The 20,464-nt window shown below is 39.9% G+C and overlaps 1 protein-coding gene across 2 annotated transcripts; it reads left to right on the forward strand.

Annotated features, from left to right (window-relative positions):
- The first annotated feature begins 82 nt into the window (after positions 1 to 82).
- gnl1 (guanine nucleotide binding protein-like 1) lies at positions 83 to 16,065 on the forward strand. Of its 2 annotated transcripts, none has more exons than XM_040030133.1 (12): positions 83 to 644; positions 1,590 to 1,737; positions 3,077 to 3,213; positions 3,332 to 3,483; positions 6,631 to 6,702; positions 8,953 to 9,145; positions 9,345 to 9,443; positions 9,587 to 9,769; positions 11,444 to 11,622; positions 11,870 to 12,047; positions 12,902 to 13,042; positions 13,153 to 16,065. In XM_040030133.1, exons 1-12 carry the CDS (start codon positions 572 to 574, stop codon positions 13,422 to 13,424), a joined length of 1,827 nt encoding a protein of 608 aa, XP_039886067.1. In that variant the 5' UTR covers positions 83 to 571; the 3' UTR covers positions 13,425 to 16,065. The 2 variants fall into 2 exon arrangements, with proteins under 2 accessions (XP_039886067.1, XP_039886066.1); XM_040030132.1 differs by lacking the exon at positions 83 to 644 and adding an exon at positions 663 to 867.
- Positions 16,066 to 20,464: the final 4,399 nt, after the last annotated feature.

Raw genomic sequence — 20,464 nt, forward strand, 5'->3', positions numbered from 1 at the left:
TTTTTAATTATTTTCATATGTGCTGTAATTGCTTTATGGGGGAACTTTAACTTTTTATCCTTTTCCCCCCAATTCCTTTCACATAGTCTTTATTTTTCTTAAAAATAAATAAACACATTTATGTTGTTTATTTTATGACAATCATGCCCGTGGATCAGGTATATTTGCTGGAATGTGCAAATTTGCGAGGTGTTTACAAAAGTGGACTGTACCATAGAGCACAGGGGTGTCGTGATCAATTTCTCGGATATTTTCAGATTATATTTCTACGTAATGATACACAAAGTAAAGATGTTTAATCGTTTGAAGTGTAATCGTAAAATGAGATTTAAATAAAGCCCCACAAATGCACAAAATGATCGGTTTTCCAACACCTAAAATTGGTTTCTTCCGTCATTCTCCGCAGTCTGCAGTGGATATGGCGTCACTGAAAAGTGTACGAGTCGAGAAACTTCATCCATGTAAATAACGCCAATAAGAAAGCTGTGTGAGAAGCTTTACGCAGCAAAACATACTGCATAGCTTTCTTTATATATAAATATATTAATCGTTTTGTTTGTTTTTTTAAACTATGCCCCGGAAAAAGCCATTTAGCAACAAACAAAAGAAGAAACAGCTACAAGTCAAACGGGAGAGAAAGAGAGGTAACAGTATTTTGCCGTTAGCATGCTAGGCTTAGCAGTTTGCTAACGGTCCGTGCTCCATAGCTGAGTTTAACTGCAATGACTCTTTGTGTCTGCATGTTGTCGGGGGTTCTTAAGTTTTATTATCAAATCACTCATTTAGCCCGTAAACCGAAGCCAGTGCTCGTTTCAGCTAGCAGTCATAAGGAGCAGTGTGGTATAACTTTCCCTTCGGAGTGGGCAAGTACGTGAAAATTAGCGCACAGACTTGCGTTAAATGTGTTAAATAATGCAAAGTCGTGTGTTTTTTGTTTAACCATAGAAACTACTAGAGACAGAGCCACTTTAACAGAGGTCTTGGACCGTGGTGCTATCAATAGGTCAATTTATTACCACTAATAGCATGCTGGGTTTAAGATTTTCCATGTGCTGTCTATGTTTCAAGTAATAATAAGTCGGCGTGACAAGTAACGTGATTTGGTTTCCATCAAGGACGCCATAAAATGTGACATAACTTGTCAAAACTAGGCATGTTCCAACTAGGCACTTTCTGAAAAATCCTGCCTTTCCTTTAGGTGTTGCTGAGTCCACTTAAAGCGTGATTAACAAGAAAAGTATTTGTTTTCATAGCAATGTTTATACTCAAGTGCTTACTGTAACCAATAAACCCTTTAAGACATGCACTGAAAGTCTTTTCTACCAAGGTCAGGTCATCCACACAGGGTAGTCAATGAATTCTGCAGTGCAGGACGACATTATGGATTTATTGTACCCTCCATTAAATAATCAAGAGGTTAGGATAGTTGGATGTGAATTTCATAAACATTATCATGTTCAAATTAATTTATGCCTGGAAGCATTTAACATTTCCACCAAAATGAACCAAGAAACCTGTTAATAAGCACAGTATTTAAGCAGCAGATAAGTTAAAAGAAAATTTCTTGGTATTGGTTTGTGATCTTCCAGGTGACACAGGCTCTGGGCCAAGCAGTCGCAATGCCAGTGTGGAGCGAGGAGGAGAGCGGCAGTCAGATACCTCAGACAGCGAGACCACTGATATTAGAAGAATAAATCAGCAGCCCTTCAACAGAGAAGGACGATATGACCCTAACAGGTGAGTTGTAAGAGTACAGCACTGTAAATGATTTCAGATTCTTGTTCTGTAAAACTGAGCGAAATCCAACAGCCTGTGCTTGCAGTCGCACATAAAAAAGATGCTTAAGTAAGAAGCACATTTTGATAACTTATTGGAGGTTTAGAAGATCATGCAGAAAATAAGATAAATTCACATGTGTTGAATTTTGCAAAAATAATGTAATTTGTGTTGGACATGATTTGCAGTCAAAATGTAATTAACTCATTCCAGTTATAAAAATAAAAATTCTACAACACTTAGAAGAATACAACAATAAGAAGGGTTTTTAATTTCACAATTTTAACTGCTGGACACAAACTGTCTCATGCTTCAAGTCTATTCTTAATATTCACTGTAGAATTGAAGCTTTAACACCCCCTTTTTATGCTGATTACTCAATCGGGATCGGTTTCCAGGTCAAATGGTCAGTAAACAAAGAGAAAATTCAGATTGTTGAATTTGTTGCCTTTACGTACACACATCAAAAGTATTTAAAAGCCACTGACACTCAGCAGAAGCTGTTCAGTCATGGAAGCCCATGTCACGAAGCCCCTCATACACATTTATGCCAGAGGTTTTGAACACTGCAGTTAATGGGTCAGCAGAACGTCGGTGACTTTTACGCACTCAGCACTAAGCGAGCCCATTCTGTTACTTTACTTTGTCTGCCACTTTGTGGCTTAGTTGCCGTGGTTCCTAAACCCTTTCACTTTGCAATAATACCACCTACAGTTGATTGTGGAATATCTAGGAGGGAAGAAATTTCCCAGACTGACTTGTTTTAATGGTGGGATCCTTTAATGGTACTATGCTCGAATTCGTTGAGCCCTTTATAACAACATATTCTCTTAAAAATGTTCGTAAAGATGGACTACATGGTTTGGTGATCAATTTGCCTGTACTGAAAACACCTTAATTCAAAATTAAGAGGTGTGCCCAATACTTTTGTCTATACAGTCTTTTTCTTTGTTTAATTTTTTAAATTATTATAAATATCCAACAGTAAATATACAACAAATTAGAAAGTGAAGATACCACAAGAGAGAAGGGAAAAAGGAAACAAGTAGGGAGTGATCTTCTAATCCTAAATTAGGTTAAAATAAATTAGGTCTGTAGGACGTTACATAGTTGACCTGTTTTTTTTCCCCAGTATAAATCAATGCTCATATAACGTATTTGTAAATAATGTGGTTCAACCTTTCAAATGTAGGAAAAAGAAGAAGGCACATTTTTCACTGGATGCGGGCTTTCATCATTAATTTGTCATAACAGCAGACAGTCATACAAAGGCTCAACAGGGGGTTTACTCATTTTTTAGGTTCCGACTGCACTTTGAGAAAGAGGGTAAAGAGGAAGTGGAGAAGAGGAAGAAGCTGGCCAGGGAAAAGGTGCTGCAACAAGTCTCAGACAAAGAACTTGAGGTTGACATCAATGACATCTACCCCTCAGAGAAAGGTCTGATTCATTTTGGTGTTAATTCTTTCTTCATCCTAAAATAAACCAAACATGAGCAGAGTAGGCTAATGGAGTGGGTCACTGCTTGACACACTAACACTTGATTATTCACTGCCAGGCCTTGGTTTCCCACGACGGCCGTCCTGGAATTATGAGATGACACGGGAGAGCCTGCTGAGGAAAGAGGAGAAATCGTACAGAGACTACCTGGATGACTTGCACTCCAGAAACCCACCTGGCTCTCTCAGCCACTTTGAGCACAATCTGGAGGTAACTAAGTAAAGGAGTTTGTTTTTACTGTAGAAGTGCCACTGCACAATAATGAACTGTAAAAAGTTTTGATGGTTATGGGTGGTTTTTTCACCAGCATTTGTGGTGAGTTTTGCAGGTCAAATTCTGTTTTAAAAGTTCCAGGAGTGCATTTGCTGCCTAAACTAACTCAGGCTGAAGTGCTGATTTTTAGGAGAACCTTTGTACTATGAAGTTGCTTTTATTGTCGCTGAGCACTTAATCAGATGTTAATCTCAATTATTATGGCTTCTGATGATTATGAAAGCAAAATAATGGGCATAGAAAACAACTTTGTGCACTTTCACCCCTACGTAAAAGCTCAAACTCATGCACTTTTTACTGTAGCTGGAGCCAAGGCAATTAAAAGAGAGCTAATTAATTTAGTTACCAGGATCTATCTAAAAGAAGTAAATATCTCTGTAGGTGAAACTGTGGAAGGATTATGGCTTTTGGGACTAACAGATGCCCTTGTGAGGCCCCACCTCCCCGTGAATCTGTGTTCAACACCACCATCACATTTTAATTAATTAATTTATTTTCATAATTTAGTTATTAATTAATTTTCATAAGTCTTAAAGCTAAATAAATGATGGTCATTAAGTTAATGACTATTGAGGTTAACTAATTTAATTTAATTAAGGAGTGATCCTTCAAAAGACATGAATTGAATTCATTAAAGTACTGAGTTTGAATTAGAAATTATTTGGCCATTAGACTCAGACGAAGCTACAAAACAGTATGAATCAGAATCTGAAAAGGCAGAATGACAGAGGAGATTTAAGCACACAGAACTGAGGCTGGTTTGTAGAAGGTGGGCATGAACATGGTTGGACCTGAGTGATAACAACATAATTAAGTTTGACAGCACCGCTAAGCAGAAGAATAGCTGGTATCCCAGTGACACAGGATTGCAGGCAGATGAGTGAACACAGATCTGTCTTATTGAACATATACATAAGCTTAAATATAATATTAAGCCTAAATAATTATGATTCTATCTTCACGGGGCTTTAGTTTATATAAATGTAATGCTTGTGTTCAGTCTAACGACCTTTGTCCAGAATCCAACAAGTCAAAACACCCTCCACTTTTTCAGATGAATCATCACACGCCACACCACTGTTGTTAAACCTCGTCATTTTCACACTGAACCAGGGCTAGTGACTAATTTAATGAAATTCTCTGCTGTGCCACTGTGCTTTCATGCGTGTCTTTTCTCAATATCGGTCTTCATTTTGCAGTCATGGAGCCATTTTAGTAATGTGGTAACTGCTTTTTGGGGGGCAGAACACTTCTGAAAAAAGTCTGTGTTCTTGAATCATTTCTGACTCTTTGAGAACAGATGAAGTATGAAGTATTGCTGCTTGTTAACACATTTTTAGGTAAGCTGATGATTACCCAGCAGACCTGCTGTGCCATATTTGTCTTAAAGGCATAAATGTTCAAGCTGTTATCCAGCATGTGGCTCCAGGACTTACCACAGACTCATTATATCATTTCTTAGCTCAGGATGATGTAGGGATTACAAAGAGTTATAGAACATAGCTTTGTATTGTCTGATATTTCCCACTGGTAGAAGCACCATCATATCTTCCTTGCATGCTGTGTTATTGTTCAGTTTTGCTCCAAGTATGAAACCGATAACAATATTGTTCAAAACCACAAGCCCTGCAGATCATTTAATTTCATAGTGGGGGTTCTGGAGCCATATCACAGCAGAAGCAGGGCTGGTGTAATAGGTGATCCTCAGTAGTCTGAAATTGTCTGTTTATTTTTGTTTTGTTTTTTTAAATGGAAGTCAGGATAATAGAAAAATATAATTTAGATTAAAACGCTGATTGAACATGTTGTTTTTCCCGAATAGGTTGATTACATTAGATTTTAAATGATGTTATCTTAAACCTGCAACTTATTTTTTTAATATTAATAGAAACATCAGAAAGCTGTCTGTCATTTCGACAAATATAAACACTGAGGGTGGTCTTTGGACGGTATACGGTAAAGTGGTTAGCGCAATCACCTCAGAGGTTCAAACCTCCCTGAGGCCTTTCTGTGTGGTGTTTGCATGTGAAACCAGCTTCTCAGTTTGTAAAATATACAGTACTGCAGTGTAAAGAATATGACGGTGTAGGAAGCACTATTTGAAATCTAAGTTTTAAGCTCTGGGACTCATTTTTTGGTTTAAATGGTGTTGGTTATTCCAGTTTCCATAGTGGAAGTTGATTAAGTTAATGTTGCCTTTTTAAGCACTGTAGCTGGTTTTACTGCCCTTCACTCTTATTTCAGGGGAAAAGCATAAAGCTGCTTTGTGTGGTTTTGACTGTGCAATGACCACATGTGTCACATGGTGATTATTTTTATACTCCTTCCTCTCATAAGTATGCACCCTCCTCTGTCATTATTGTGATAGAGATTAAATGCTGTTAAATACAGGTCACTAACACTGACATGTTAAAATGACAGGTAATAAACCTGAAACTTGTTTGTTTTTTTTGTACTCTTCTGGCTCTCTGAAAGCAGTAAAACAAGTTGATAAGAACTTTAAGAAAATAGTTTTGCATTTACACATGTGGCAGTTGTGAAGCATCATTCAATTGGAGAGTGAATGTTTAGGCCACCTGGGAAATTTAGGTCCAATATTCAGTCCCTGTTCTTGGTTCCCAAATGAAGTCTCTGCAAATTAACTAAACATCTGGCTCTTGAGCTGCTAAATGCTCCACCATGTTCACCAGCTAGTTAATTATTACATTGGTCTGCTGTTTGTCAGCTGTGGAGGTCTGGTGCATTGTGTTATTTAGAGCTTTTTCTCTGAAAACAGCTGCCCACTGCAGCTGAACCTGCTGAACAGTTGTGGGTCAAGCAGCTAATCAGCTTGAAACTCGGTATCCATCTGCGCAGGTCAGAGCAGAGCTTTCTATTTGTTAAATAACTCTCTTTATGTACACCGTTACAAGCAACCACTCTGACTTTGTCTTTGGGTTTTTGTATTTGTGTGTAGTCACTTGGAAAATGTTCGAGTAGTTTCTAACACATCCTCAAGTTGAGTAAAAAAGGAACTAGTGAATTTGTTTTATTTACAGTATTAAACCTCATTCTTTTTCCCCCCATTTGCTTTCTTTCTTTTAGACGTGGAGGCAGCTTTGGAGAGTCTTGGAGATGTCGGATGTGATTCTTCTCATTGTTGACATCAGGCATCCGGTAGGTAGAGTTGGTAACCACTAGATGGAGACACAGTCAAAAGTTATTATTTATCTGTTTGTTTACCTGATGCATTTTATCCTGAAAGCAGGTTTTGTTAGAGAGAGCCTCGAATGGGAACAGAGGGCGCTGAGTAGATAGCAAGATTTCTATACAGCTATTACTACCTGTAGGTGCACGCTGGCAGACGACAAGAAAAGATATAAATTAGAAAATTATCTCATGCTGCTTTGGCATCAACCTCATATTGTCATTTTACCCACTTTTTAGATGTAAAATTGAGTTTCATGAGTTGCACCAAAACTGTCTGCTGATTATTTGAGAAGAAAATAAATGACCGTATTTTATATGTGAATAAATTTGACCCTTCATTCGTCTCTTCAGTTTATCAGAAATTTCACTGGAACATTTTATCAGCATCTCATTAAATTGTATAGATGCTGTGACCTTGCTGATGAAGTGAGCTGAATTCAGTTACTGCTGTGTTCAGTGTGTGTCTGTGTGATCTGCTCCTGAAGATTCAAGTCAATTCAGTTTTATTTATTTAACACCAGTTCACAGCAACGTCCTTTCCAAGGTGCTTTATATTTTAAGGAAAATATATTTCCATATTGGAGAGAGAAAATCTCACTAATCAGATGATCTCCTACCAAGAACTTGGTAGCAGTAGGGATGAAGAACTCCCTTTTAAAATGAAGAGATCTCCATCAGAACAAGGAGCACTGAGAAGATAAAACACAAATCTACTGGAAATAGAAAACAAAAGTTAATGGCGTCAGTAGTGGCCCATAAATGAGGAGAGGTGAGGTGCATCACGGGACGCCTGAGCTTATAGCAGCAGATCTGATTGTTCAAGGTCACCTGATCCAAACTTAACTATGAGCTTTGTCAAAGAAGAAATCTTAAAAGTAGAGTTTTGTCTGACTCCCAAACCAAAACTGGAAGCTGGTTCCACAGGAGAGGGGTGAGAAACTCAAGGTATCACAAGTAAGCCTGCACTCTTAAGCTCTTTTTGCATCAGTACCTACTCAGATCAGCTCAACGGGACTTGAGGCAATACGACTCTACTCGGCTCATTTTCCATTTCAACTGAATACCACCTAATGTGTGTGGGACCGTTATAGCAATGGAGCCGACTGTCCTGTGACGTCATTTGTATGCGACACAAACGCTACAATGAAGGTGGAAGTTAAGGTGGTGTTATACCTGCTGCTCGGTCTGTGGCTTTATGTCAGACTCAGGGACCACAGTGTTGTTTCCATGTAGCTGTTTCTCTCGTTGCTGGGTTTCAAAAACAGCAGTTTTTGAAAGGAGGAAACTCTCATGGGTCATGCATGCAGTCTGTTGATGTCACATTTTCAGATTGCCTCAGATTGCTTGGAACCCCAGTGGAGAAAGTACTAAAAATGTACCCTGTACCAGGTACTATCATCTAATGGAAAACCTTGAAAAACATGTCAAGTCGAGTCAACCTGACCTGAGTTGGTACTAATGGAAAAAATGGTATTAGATCATAGTGCTTTATTGGGCCAAGGTAGTATGATGGGGTTTGATCAATCCAGCCTAGAAGTAACAAACACATGAACTAGTTTTTTAGCGTTACTCTAAGAATGTTTATAAACACTTTATAAACATCTGAATTCACATTAAAAATAAAACCTAGTTCCGTGCTTCTGGCATGGTTACATTTCCCTTTTAATGCAAATTTAAAAACGGTACACTTATACTTGTTTCTATTTATAATGATTCAATCTAATGGGTTATTTTTTCAAAAGGCAGTAGTTGTTATGGAATGCCTTTATCACCTCTTGAGTGGACTACTGCAACTCCCTGTATATGGGATTACCTGGTTCCACTCACTCTCATTTGCAGATGGTTCAGCATGCAGCTACTTTTAACTATCAACAAAGAAAACAGAGCAGATCCACACTGGTTCAGCTCAGCGGCACTAGCTACCTGTAAAGGTTTTCATTAATTATTTGTTTTCAAAGCCCTCCATGGATTAGCTCTGCGATACACTGCAGGTCTTTAGCTCAGTATTTTGCCTCCAGGTCAGTGAGGTCATTGTTCCAACAACTTCTCTCAGTGCCCTCTTCTCGCCTAAAAACCAAAGGTGAACCAAAGGTTTTTGATGTACATAAGGTGTACCTATTTTCTGTTGGATTTGGTTAAGTGTGAGCTCCATCATTGTTTTGTCAAACTACCTATGAATGTTTCTATTGCTCTTGACTTGACCTGTATACCACCCAGGTGCTGCAGTTCCCTCCAGACTTGTATCACTACATCACTGGAGAGCTACAGAAGCATGTGGTCCTGGTATTGAACAAAGCCGACCTGTGTCCTCCACCACTGGTAATCGCTTGGAAACACTACATGGCCTCCCAGTTCCCCCACCTGGAAATAGTTTGCTTCACCTCACACCGTGGCCAGCCATACAGCACAGGTGAGGAGAGGGAGAGCCGATGGGGGGGAGGGGGTTAGAGGGAGAAGAAATACATGAAAAATAAAGTCAGACAGACAAACCTGTCACTTATTGAACTTATTTCAGCACAGTGTAATCAGAATAACCTGCTGTGTGTCTGTCCAGCCCCTGTAGTGACTGCAATAACTGTTGTACTTTTCTGTTCTGTTCTGACTCACAGTCCTCCAGAAGAAGAGGATGAGGAGAAAGGCTGACTGGAGTCAGGCTGGAGGTCCTTTAGATATCCTAAAGTCTTGCCAGGAGATCACATCAGGGAGAGGTAGGAGAAAAAGTCATTTCACTGTTCTTCTTTTATAATAATAATTAATACATTAAGCTATACACACGATGAATTTAATCAGCTTTTCATTCAAAATGTTATTGATCATCTTTTTGTTTTTTGTTGCTTTGTTGTTTTGTCAGTTGACCTCTCCAGCTGGGAGCAGAAGATTCAGAGAGATGCCGTTTCTGAGCGGCTGGACGGAGAACGGACAGATGAAGGAGCAGAGTCTGTCTTGGTGGAGCATCAAAGTGATAGTGCTTTGGAGATGAGCAGTCCATCACAGGAGCTCTACAAAGATGGTGTTCTTACATTGGGCTGCATAGGTAATCATTTTCTCAGAGAACAACAATCTTTGGCCAGAATCAATGAACATTTTCTTTTTAATTATAGCAAAACGGGTTCTTGTTAAGAAACTTGGAAAGTATATCTTAGTATTTTCTCCAGATATTGCTTTTTTGGTAAGAAATTAGAATATTTCACAGTATTATTTCACTTTTATCTGATTAGGAAGGAACATTGTCTTACCAGTCCACAACAATATAGTTCGATTTTCAGATTAAAAACTAGAGGACAAATAGGTTTAGCCTGAAGGCCATATAAAGGAAGTCATGGTATGTCTGTTATGTGTATCTTGATTATAATCGAGTGTACCATTAGTAGATCGGCCAATCTCAATATGCAGCCGGCTTAGGCTAATAGTTTAGCTTGTAAAGTGACCTAGTTTGTCTCCAGACCTCAGTCCTGTAGAAAATCTGTGAGGAAGCTGAAGCTTCATTTTCCAAGCAGCAGCCAAGAAAACTGTACTTTCTGTAAAGAGCAGTGGGCTACTATTCCTCCTGAGATGTGTCTAAACTCAGTGACCAACTACAAGAAACGTCTTACGGCTCTGATTATCAACAAGAGTTCCAGCCAAGTACTAACTAATGTTTTGCTTGGGGATCAAATATGTATTTCACTCAGTGACGTGCAAATCAATTTATAACTTTTATGTTATCTGTTTTTACTGGATTTGGTTGATATTTTTATCTTCGTCAAAATGAAAATACTAGAAAAATTAGACAGTTTATTTCTTTTCTTTAAGCAAATATCCATAAAATAGGGTGTCAAATAATGATTTCCCCCACAGTACCTTCTCACGTTGTTATTGTTAATGGTCAGTCTTGCTCGTAACATTAACTTAAATTAAACATACTAGAATTCTCCATCTAGATCTTTGGACGTGTTTGTGAGCGTCACAAGGTCATAGCTGTAGGTGCTCCCTCATGCAGAAGAAGTTACTTGTGTGAATTCCTCTCAGCAAAGTGAGAAATGTTGGTAGAAATATTGGCCGACTGCAAAACTGTGGCTGAAATGATGGTGGTAATTTCAGTGTCTAGTGTGGCAGAAGAGGGGGAGGGTTCAGCCTTCAGAATAAAATACAACAAGAAAAGTTGTCAGGGAAAATATTGGCTCTGCAGCAACCTCCCATGATGCATTTCATTGCGCTCAACCGAGCGCCCAGCAGGTCATTTGAGTTCATATTTGCCTGTTATAGGCACAGTGTTTTTATTCCTCTGCTTCTTGTAACAGATTCTGTATGTGGGTGTGTGTTTGTGTGTGTGTGTGTGTTTGTGTGTATATTGTTAAATCAAAGTGTGCATATTGGAGCTTATCTAATTTGTCTCTTCGCAAAGTTAATTGGAAAAAAAAAAAAAAAAACAACAACAAAAAACACCTGCTCGATCTGCTTCTTATGGTGTTGATGTGCCAAGTGACCGCACAGTTGGTGTTTCTATCTTTTAATAAAAGACATTGCGTCATGCACTTAAAACATGCAGCTCACTCTCATTAAACATTAAGAAGTTTTTACAAACTTCCTTTTTTGAATCTAGTGTTCCTGACTGAATGTAGTTATTGACATCTGAATATAAATTCACAAACAGTGACTCTTAAAAAGAATTTATAGAGCTTGAATACTGTTACATATGAGTGCCTTTGTAACCTCTTTCATTTTCCAGGTTTTCCCAATGTTGGTAAATCTTCAGTTATAAACAGCCTGGTGGGAAGGAAGGTGGTAAGCGTGTCTCGAACCCCAGGTCACACCAAATACTTCCAGACCTACTACCTCACTCCGACAGTCAAGCTCTGTGACTGCCCCGGGCTGGTCTTCCCCTCCCGTGTCAATAAACAGTTACAGGTACAAGTTCACTGTTGTGTACTCCAGAGTAGATGTGACTTTCACTTTACTTGCCCGATTAGATGCGGTAGAAACATAATTGTATTGAGTTGCACGCTCTCCAGGAGTATTTTGTGTGATTGTCGCTTTAATTTTTAAACAGCTCTTAGTTGCTATCTTGCTGTTACCAAAGGTAATTTCTGACCTGTCTTTATTTTGTTCGTGAATTTCTTCCTCTTGTTTTTATCTTTAAATGAATTTTCTATAGATTCTGGCAGGCATCTACCCAGTGTCTCAGCTACAAGAACCTTACAGCTCAGTGGGTTATCTGTGTGAGAGGACCCCCTTCCTTTCCATACTGAAGCTCAAACATCCCAGTCTGCAGGAAAATGAAAGAAACCAGGAGTCTGAGGAGCCCAGCTGGACCGCCTGGGATGTGTGCGAGGGTAAGGTGATAGTTAGCGTCACAGCATCTGAGTTGTTGTGGTCGTTGATAGTTTGGAAACTTCAATACACTAAAATATTGAGAGGATAAATGGCAAGCTTCCTTTAATGCAAGTCACAGATCTTTATTGATTCTAAAATAACAAAATCAGTACAATTCAAAGGAGAGCCAATCCCCTGCTGCAGGGCCACTGCCATTATTTGCTCTCTCTTGTCAACACAGCCCTGTAGTAAAAATCCGCCAACAATGCACTGGTCCATTTATCAAGTCGAATTGAACAAAGTCAATTTTTTATGTAGCACATTTAATCACAACAAATGCTGACTAAAGTGCTGCTCAACGTCACGAAAATAAAAATGAGTCAATAAAACAATTAGAAAACAAATACTGACGTGCCCTAGCTGTCTGTGGCACTCAGCCCCAGGCACATTGTTTAGACTAAAAATGTACATCACAAATATAAACTCTGGCCTTTAAACGGGCTTTGTTATTTACTCAGACAGCTAGATGTCCATGTCACTCAGGCAGTATTAGTTGGGCTGTTCTCAGCTGTGGATTCGGTGCTCTAACAACCATGTACAGTAGCAGGGTGGTGTTTTAGTAAAGCACTCAAAATAAACTACAACAGCCTCATTCAAGATAATGAAAGAACGAGTCAGCCAGTTTTGTGGTGTTTCTAATATTATCAGTACAACAAGAGAGCCCAGTTGTGCACAGGAATAGGCAGACGTGATATTTTGGATACACAGACATTATTACCAGTAGGAAAATAAATATAGACTGTGCTCTTTTAATTATACCTTCATTTGATAGACTGTCACCAATTTATGTCATGCAAATGCTTTCTTCTTTCAGCTTGGGCGGAGAGAAGAGGCTACAAGACAGCGAAAGCAGCTCGCAACGACGTGTACCGTGCAGCCAATAGCCTCCTTAGGTTGGCGATTGATGGCAGATTGTGCCTCTGCCTCAGACCGCCCGGGTACAGCTGCTTGAGAGGTAAGAGAAGGCCCTCTGTGTCTCTTCATTTCAACTCTGAGACTATTCGAAAAGTTAAAATGCCAGGTGGGTGGAATTAATTTATTTTGGGGATTATTTATGGTCTGCAGAGCACTGGGAAAATCACCCAGACTTGCCAGAGATTATGGCTCTTCAAGGAAGAGCAACAGAGGAAGAAGGAACCGCAGAGAGGGACGATGAGGAGGATGGCGAGTCCAGCACCGAGCCAGAGGAAGAGAGAGACAGGGATGCGGACGATGACGAGGACGGAGATGGGGACGATGAAGATGAGGGGTTCGGGCACCCGAGACGAAGCGACGATAAGCCATCTGGTTTTACGGTCAACATGTACAACGTCCTTCGGGAAAATGAGTGCGAGTGATAACAGAAGGAGACGCAAGGAAGAAATAACCTGTTCCTCTGCTCTGACTTCTACCCATCTGCCCCAGTCCACTCTTCGTTCCTTGTTTCCCATAGACCTGCATTCCTCCTCGTTTTTTTTGTTGCACCTCCGCCTCCTCGTGTCATTACCTTCTCTGTACATTAACATGCTCGATTCTAATCCATTCATATAAAGCATATTCCATGCTCTGCTCTGCTTCTTCTTCCTTGAAGCCTTTGTTTTTTAAAGTGGAGCTTTTAGGAATGGGTTTGGTTTGACTTGAGCTTCACACATTGCATGTAGTTCTCAGAGACAAAAAGAAGTAACTTCCCTCAGCCTGGAATGATCAATCTCTTCATAAATGAGTGACCTCACAGCTGAGATGCCAAAGTTTGGAAAAGTATGATGAAACAAATCAAATGCACTGTTGATATGATGTCATTCACTGAAGCAGCCATTTGGCTCTCAGAGCAGCTGGAGATTAAAGAACACAACTCTAAATCTTCTTCATTGACCACAGCGTGTCTCAACTTTGAGTAGAGGGTGTGGGAGGGGACGTGGGAAATGTTAGGCTGTATAACTAGAACTAATAAAGTAAACATTTCACGCACAGTTACTGCTATTATGAGTCAGAGATAATTTATCTGATCTGAATTTACATTATTCTGCGTCAGAGAGTGATGTGGGTTTTTTGGGGGTAGGGGTGGGTGTTTACACTCCTGTATTGCTGGATGAGGCTGTTTCAGGAATTAAACCTGTAGTGTTTTAACTACTACAACTGTTTTCCATAGATGTTGATGGGGATTGTCAGTATTTCGTCCAGGATTCGGCTGCGCTTATTCAGCATGTTTATATGCTGATGCCAGCACAGTGAATTTTATCCAACTGAGACTGCTTAACAATAATTGAAGGGATTGTTTAACATTTTTTTGATTTTTACTTTTTTTGCCAAAAGGTATGTTTGAAGATTGAGCCCTTTGTTAAATAAAGCTACAGCTAGCGGCTGATTAGCAAGACTGGGACTAGCGTGACTCTGTCGAATGCTTGTAAAATCAGACCATAATTGGCCAGAAGTTTGTTTAATCTGTTCTAAAAGCTGCAATTTGTAATCTTCTTTTTCTTTCTTGGTTGTTCTTGGGCAGTGGATTCCTGCCACCATGAGGTTTTGTGAGCAGAGAAACTCTCCCTCATCAATAAAATCCTATTAAAACTGCAATTAATTGTTACATTTCAGTATTTTATAAAACTAAAAGAAACAAGATTAAAAGTGTTTTATTTGGCTTAGAATATATTTAACAAAGTGAGTGTATGATACCTTAGTCCTCAGTTGCAGAAGAATGTGTATTCTGCAAGTGGTTGCAGATGTTTGGTGGCTGTCACTCTTAAAGCCCCGTTGATGCAGGCCTAGAGACTGATCAGTGACCCCCTGATCACCAGTGATCCTAGAGAAAATTTTGTATTCAGCAACCGCTGCTGGCAGTTATTAGCATCAAAATGGTTGCAAAGAAGTATGTGGTGCTGTACTGAAAGCCTCCTTATGATCACTTTGATTTCCAGCAGGTTGCATGGAAGACACCAACTTGTCTGCGAACACTGGCAAACAAGTCACTCAGCTATAATGGAAAAAAAACAATCCAGTGCGTACCAGACAGAGTTTGCCTCGAAGTTTAAAAGTTGTGTTTATTTTGAAAGCAAATGTTCAGGTTTCTGGTTTGCACTGCACTTTTCACAGTTGTACTACAGATCGAAGATCCATCTGCTAGTAACCAAAGCAACCTCGCACGGATGCTTGTGGTGTATCATCGCCACGACCTGCAATAAATACTAACCAGCTGTTAGGATTATGCATTTTTCTTAGTGCCCTGAGATCCCCGGGGGGGTTGCCGACCAGTCTGTAGTCCTCATGAGGCGTTATTTGATAAATTAATATAAACTCTTTTATTTTAAAATATTTTCCGATGGAAAAAACTGAGATATAATGGCCTTTGAAGATAGTGGAAGTCTGATTTTTTTAAGCTTTTGACGTCTCCTCGCTGGCTGGTCCCTCTCTGTGCACTGCTGACACCTTTATATGAAAACTCAAAACACTGTTATTAAAAAAAACAAGCGATAAAAAATGATCAAAGCTATTCCTTTAAAACACAGAAGGAGATACTGGCCATTACAGCGTCCACCTGTCCTCCATTAAATATAACATTATGCTTCTTCTCTTCTCCAAAATTTTAAAGTGGACATTTCTCTGTAATGTGCGATGGCCCCGCTCCAATCCTGAGTGCTGTATTATCGTGTGCTGTTGTACATCATTCATATGTTCACCGAGGGAATCCCACGGCACGGTGTTGTGTTACTGTGTAATACATCACACTGCAGCAATGACACGCTGTCATTTCTACTATTGGTACAATGAAAGTAGATGCTAAACACTACCATGCTGTTAGAAACACAGCAGAGTTTTAGTTGTTTTGATGTGGGAGTTTTTTTTTTCCATGGAAATATTGAAACTGACAGCGTCTGGAGAGTGTAGTGTGAGTGTAAAGGCTCAAGGTGTGTTCAGGCTATTTGCTGCATTCCTCATTTCATTGCTGGTATGCCTAATGATGATGACTGGACTGCTGTCTGCAATAAAAGAAGATAACCTTCAGAAACTCTCTTTCTTTTTTTTTTTTTAGTGCATTGTTTAATGATGTGTTTATGATATTTGCTTGTACCCAGAGCTGTAAAGGACAGTCTTTCTACGAAGTCCCCCGTCCACCACATCCTCCTAATTTCAGATGCACATAATTAAGCTTTTCCTTTGAATGGTTTGACACAATCTTCCAGGAGGTTTGCGATCAAAGTGGACAGCTCAGACATGCTTGAGCATTGTCAGACTAATTGCTGTTGGTATACTTCCTGAATGCATAATAGACATAGATACATGTGACTTATCATGGCGATCTGGGTGCTTTATAGTTGTCTCGTAATTAGTTGGGGGACTTTCTTTTATGAGTACCCGAGGGAGATAATTACGATGATGAGATTCCGTGACGATAACGATCAGCTGCGTGTTGCACAGATCTAATTAAAGTCCTCCTAAACTACTTAATTGGTAAATTTCCAGATGGCCAATATTTAAAGCAGATACCGTGAAATGAAGTTAAAGTTATCGAACCACAAAATCATTACAGCGTTATTAAAGTTGTTGTTGAGGTTGAACCCCTGTGAAATGTCTGAATGTCAGTGGAGATGCTTTAATCAAACCTTAAACATAGTAATTGTAGTTGTAGCCATCTATTTCATACTGTAATATGATAGGTGGTTAGTGTTAGTTCACACTGCATTTGCACATGTCCAACAAGAGGTTTTAAAATAATCGTATGCATAACATATGCTCACTGGCCACTTTATTAGGCACACCTTGCTAGTATCAGGTTGAATCCACCTTTTACTCCAGAACTGCTTCAGTTCTTCAAGGAACAGATTTACTGAGCTGCTGGAACCATTCCTCGGAGATTAGGGTCCAAACTTACACGACAGCATCACACAGTTGGTGCAGATACTACAGCTACTCGTTTATGATGCCAATATCCCGTTTCAGCAGCCGTGCTGTGTTGGATTGAGATCTGGTGACTGTGGAGATGATAAACTCAACCAGTCTGAGATGATTTGAACTTTGTGATAGTATGTTATCCTGCTGGAAGCAATCATCAGAATATGAGTTCACTGTGCTTATGAAGGCATGGACATGGTCTGCAACAATACTCAGGTGTGCTGTGATGTCTAAGTGAGTTGGTGCTGAAGTGTGTGTGGGGAGGTGGGGGCAGTGTGGGACAATGGTGAGAGGTGGTTTTGACATTTTCATATTAAACTTAATTGTTCATGTTACTAGATGATCATTTGGCATGTCCGGGCCAGATATATCATATTTCAAGTGTCTGCTAACTACATGTAAGGATAAAAGGAAGCTTAAGTTTGATCTTATGGTCCCTTGTGACAGTCCTCACATACTCCCTTATTCTTTTCTTTCACAGTTATTTCAGCTGCTCTTCTGTCTGATTACAGTTTGGATGTGTCCATATCCATATCTAATTATGACACACAAATACTTCGCACCATAATTTCCCCTGTGCAAACTTGAAAAATTAAAAGCTGTATTTCTGAGAATATATTGTCTACTGCGTTTTCCGTCATATTCACCAAGCAAAGCTTGTGACTTTTTGGTGACTTGTAACTTCCCCCCATGAGTGTGGCATTAGGCTTCTTTGAACTACAAAAAATAAAGAAATCAAAACTTTCCAGCATGGATATTGAGGAAAAAACAGACTTTAGAAGTGCACATCCTGCAGAAGCAGTCACAGTGTGGGACTTTCTCTCAAGATGTGGGAATAAAGAATAAAGATGCTGTGTAGTCCCAACATAAAGAGAGTCATCTGGTCACCCTACCCACAGGATTACACCAGCAGCAGGCTGCACTATTGATGCAAGGTTTGAATGGCCCATGCTTTCATGTTGTTTATGGCAGATTCTGCAGATCCTACTATCCAAATGTTACAGCAGACAATGGAAACTCATTGGAAAAGGCAACATTCTTCCATTCTTCTGTTGTCCAGTGTTGTTGACAACAGAAGATGGGAAATTTTGTGTGAATTTTTGCCTCGGTGGGACCCTGTGTGTTCTTCTGCTGCTGCAGGCCATCCGTTTCAAGATTTCGTGTGTTGTGTGTTCAGAGATGCTCTTCTGCAGACCGTGGGTGAAACAAGTCAGTAATTTGAGTTACTGTTGTCATCCTATCAGCTCAAAGCAGTCTGGCCCTTCTCCTCTGAAGTCTTTTTTCTTTTTTCATACTGTTCTTTGTAAACTATAGAGATGGTTCTGTGGGGAAATCCTGGTATATGAGCAGTTTCTGAAATACTCTGACCAGCTCAACTGTCATAAACTACCGTGATGCATTCAAAGTCCCTTAAACCACATTTCTTCCCGATTGTGTTGGCAAGTCTGAACTTGAGCAGTTCGTCTTGACCATGTCTACATGCCTGAATGCATGGAGTTACTGCCATGTGATTGGTTGATTTGGTATTTGCATTAATGATGTAATCCAAATATCGATTAATTACAAATGACGAATGAAGTGGCTGTTGAGTGTATATCGTTTATATCTTCTGCAGGAAAATGCAAAATGTGTGTATTGGCATTATTTTCCATATTATCCATACACATTTTAGATTTTTGAGAACTCTCTGGCCCAGAGTAGAATTTTAAATAAAGTTCTGCAAATCTGAAGAGCCCGAGTTGGTAATAACTTGTTCTCCAGGGTCAGTGAGGATGAGATGTGTTTTGGTTTGTGCATGATTGGATAGACTCCAGTGTTGCATTAACCTGCGTAGGAGGTGGGAAAATAGATAGTTGCACTGCTTGCTATTATCGTCAAAGTATAACCATTTGCTTTGCTGGAATAAATCACACATTTCATTATAAAAAGAAAAAAAGAAGTATGAGTATTTTTATGAGTATGGTCTGGTCCCTTGAGAGCGAGGAAGAGGATCAGCAGCGTGGTGAAAAGATGCTGCCGAGGAACGTGTTGTCTGCTTTCATCATAATGCTGTTTGTTTATCAAAGTATATCCATTTTTCAATTTCACTCCACTGTGTGTCTTACATGACAACGTTTAATAAAGCGGGATATGTTTGCGTGGAAAAAAACGCTGCAGCTCCACGCGTTGACCACAGCAAAACTTCTATTATCTGTGAAGCATGTGGAACAGATTATCATCCGTGCCAGCTCCTAATAAAATGATATCCATAGTCATCTGATAAAAATCTCAAACCTTTCCTTGAGATTTATGCTCTGCTCGAGCGCCGTTCGTCACCATCCTTGTGGGACTGACAGTGTTTGTCAAATCAAAATCACTCTCGACGCCCATCCAATCCTCCTGACGGAGTAAATCTGGCTGCAGCTATTATCTCATTATGTTTATCATGACCCAATGGGCACCATTCACGAGCAAGCTGAGACAGTACAATGATAATCACCGCCGAGAAGCGCCATAATCATTATTTACTGGTTGGAAGTGGGTGGAAATCCCCTCATTTCAGCATAATTTGGATTCAGTGCCAACTTGTATGGTGCTAAGAGAAGCTATTTGCTGACTAGATAAACTCAGAGGGGGGAAGTAGAGGAATCATCTGGAATTGTTTCCGATTTGCAGCTCCTTAATTTCCCCAGTCAGAGCTCTAACTATGTTGTGGCCCTCAAACCTGTATGGCAGTAATTACAGCCAGACAAAGACCCCAGATTTACTGGTGCATGTCGCCATAAATTTCAAAAGTGTTAATTAAATTCTGCTGTGCTGAATGTGTTTGCTGCCAACATCGGTCACGCCAATCATGCCCATGTGGTTTGAATTTGATCTTTCTTCCTGTTTTTTTTTTTTTTTCTGGTTTGGAAAGCTTTCTCATGACGTGATCAGGTTGTTGTGGGGATTCTTCTCCCCCTCTCTGCTCAACTTATTTGCCCCACTCGTGCTCCCCGTGTGACCCAGGCTAACATTTGGGCGAGACCAGGGAATAATGAAATGGCTGCGCGTGAGAGCTAGAGCATAAGCAGAGCAGAAAAATTCATTAGTCTGGTTTTATACTCTCCCCTGGGCTGTGTAGACACACATACACGCATACAGGTGAGATAGAGGGCGGACGGGGAGTTGTAAAAAGCTTTGCATGATGAAAAAGCAACAAGAACCACAAGTGTGTTAGCGTTGAAGACGGGGGGAAAAATGCCCCACTTGGCTCTGTAGAAACAACCAAACTGCAAAGAGTCTCATTATGGTGAATTACAGTTCTTTATCTCAGCTGGCAGGTACACCTCTGCGGTCACTAGAGGGCTATCAAAGCCAGCATTAACATCAAGAGCCTTTTGCTACGGTTAATAGTCAGGTGCACCGAGCTGCCTGTCTACAGGCGATATGATATTCCAGCCGTGTTCAGTTTCTTCAGTCTTCAGAAAAGTCAGGACACAATTACGTGGGTGTTATGTCCTTTATAAACACATTTCCTGTCTGTGAGCGT

This window comes from Simochromis diagramma, unplaced genomic scaffold, assembly GCF_900408965.1.
Source record: "Simochromis diagramma unplaced genomic scaffold, fSimDia1.1 OVJJ01000361.1, whole genome shotgun sequence".
NCBI lineage: Eukaryota > Metazoa > Chordata > Actinopteri > Cichliformes > Cichlidae > Simochromis > Simochromis diagramma.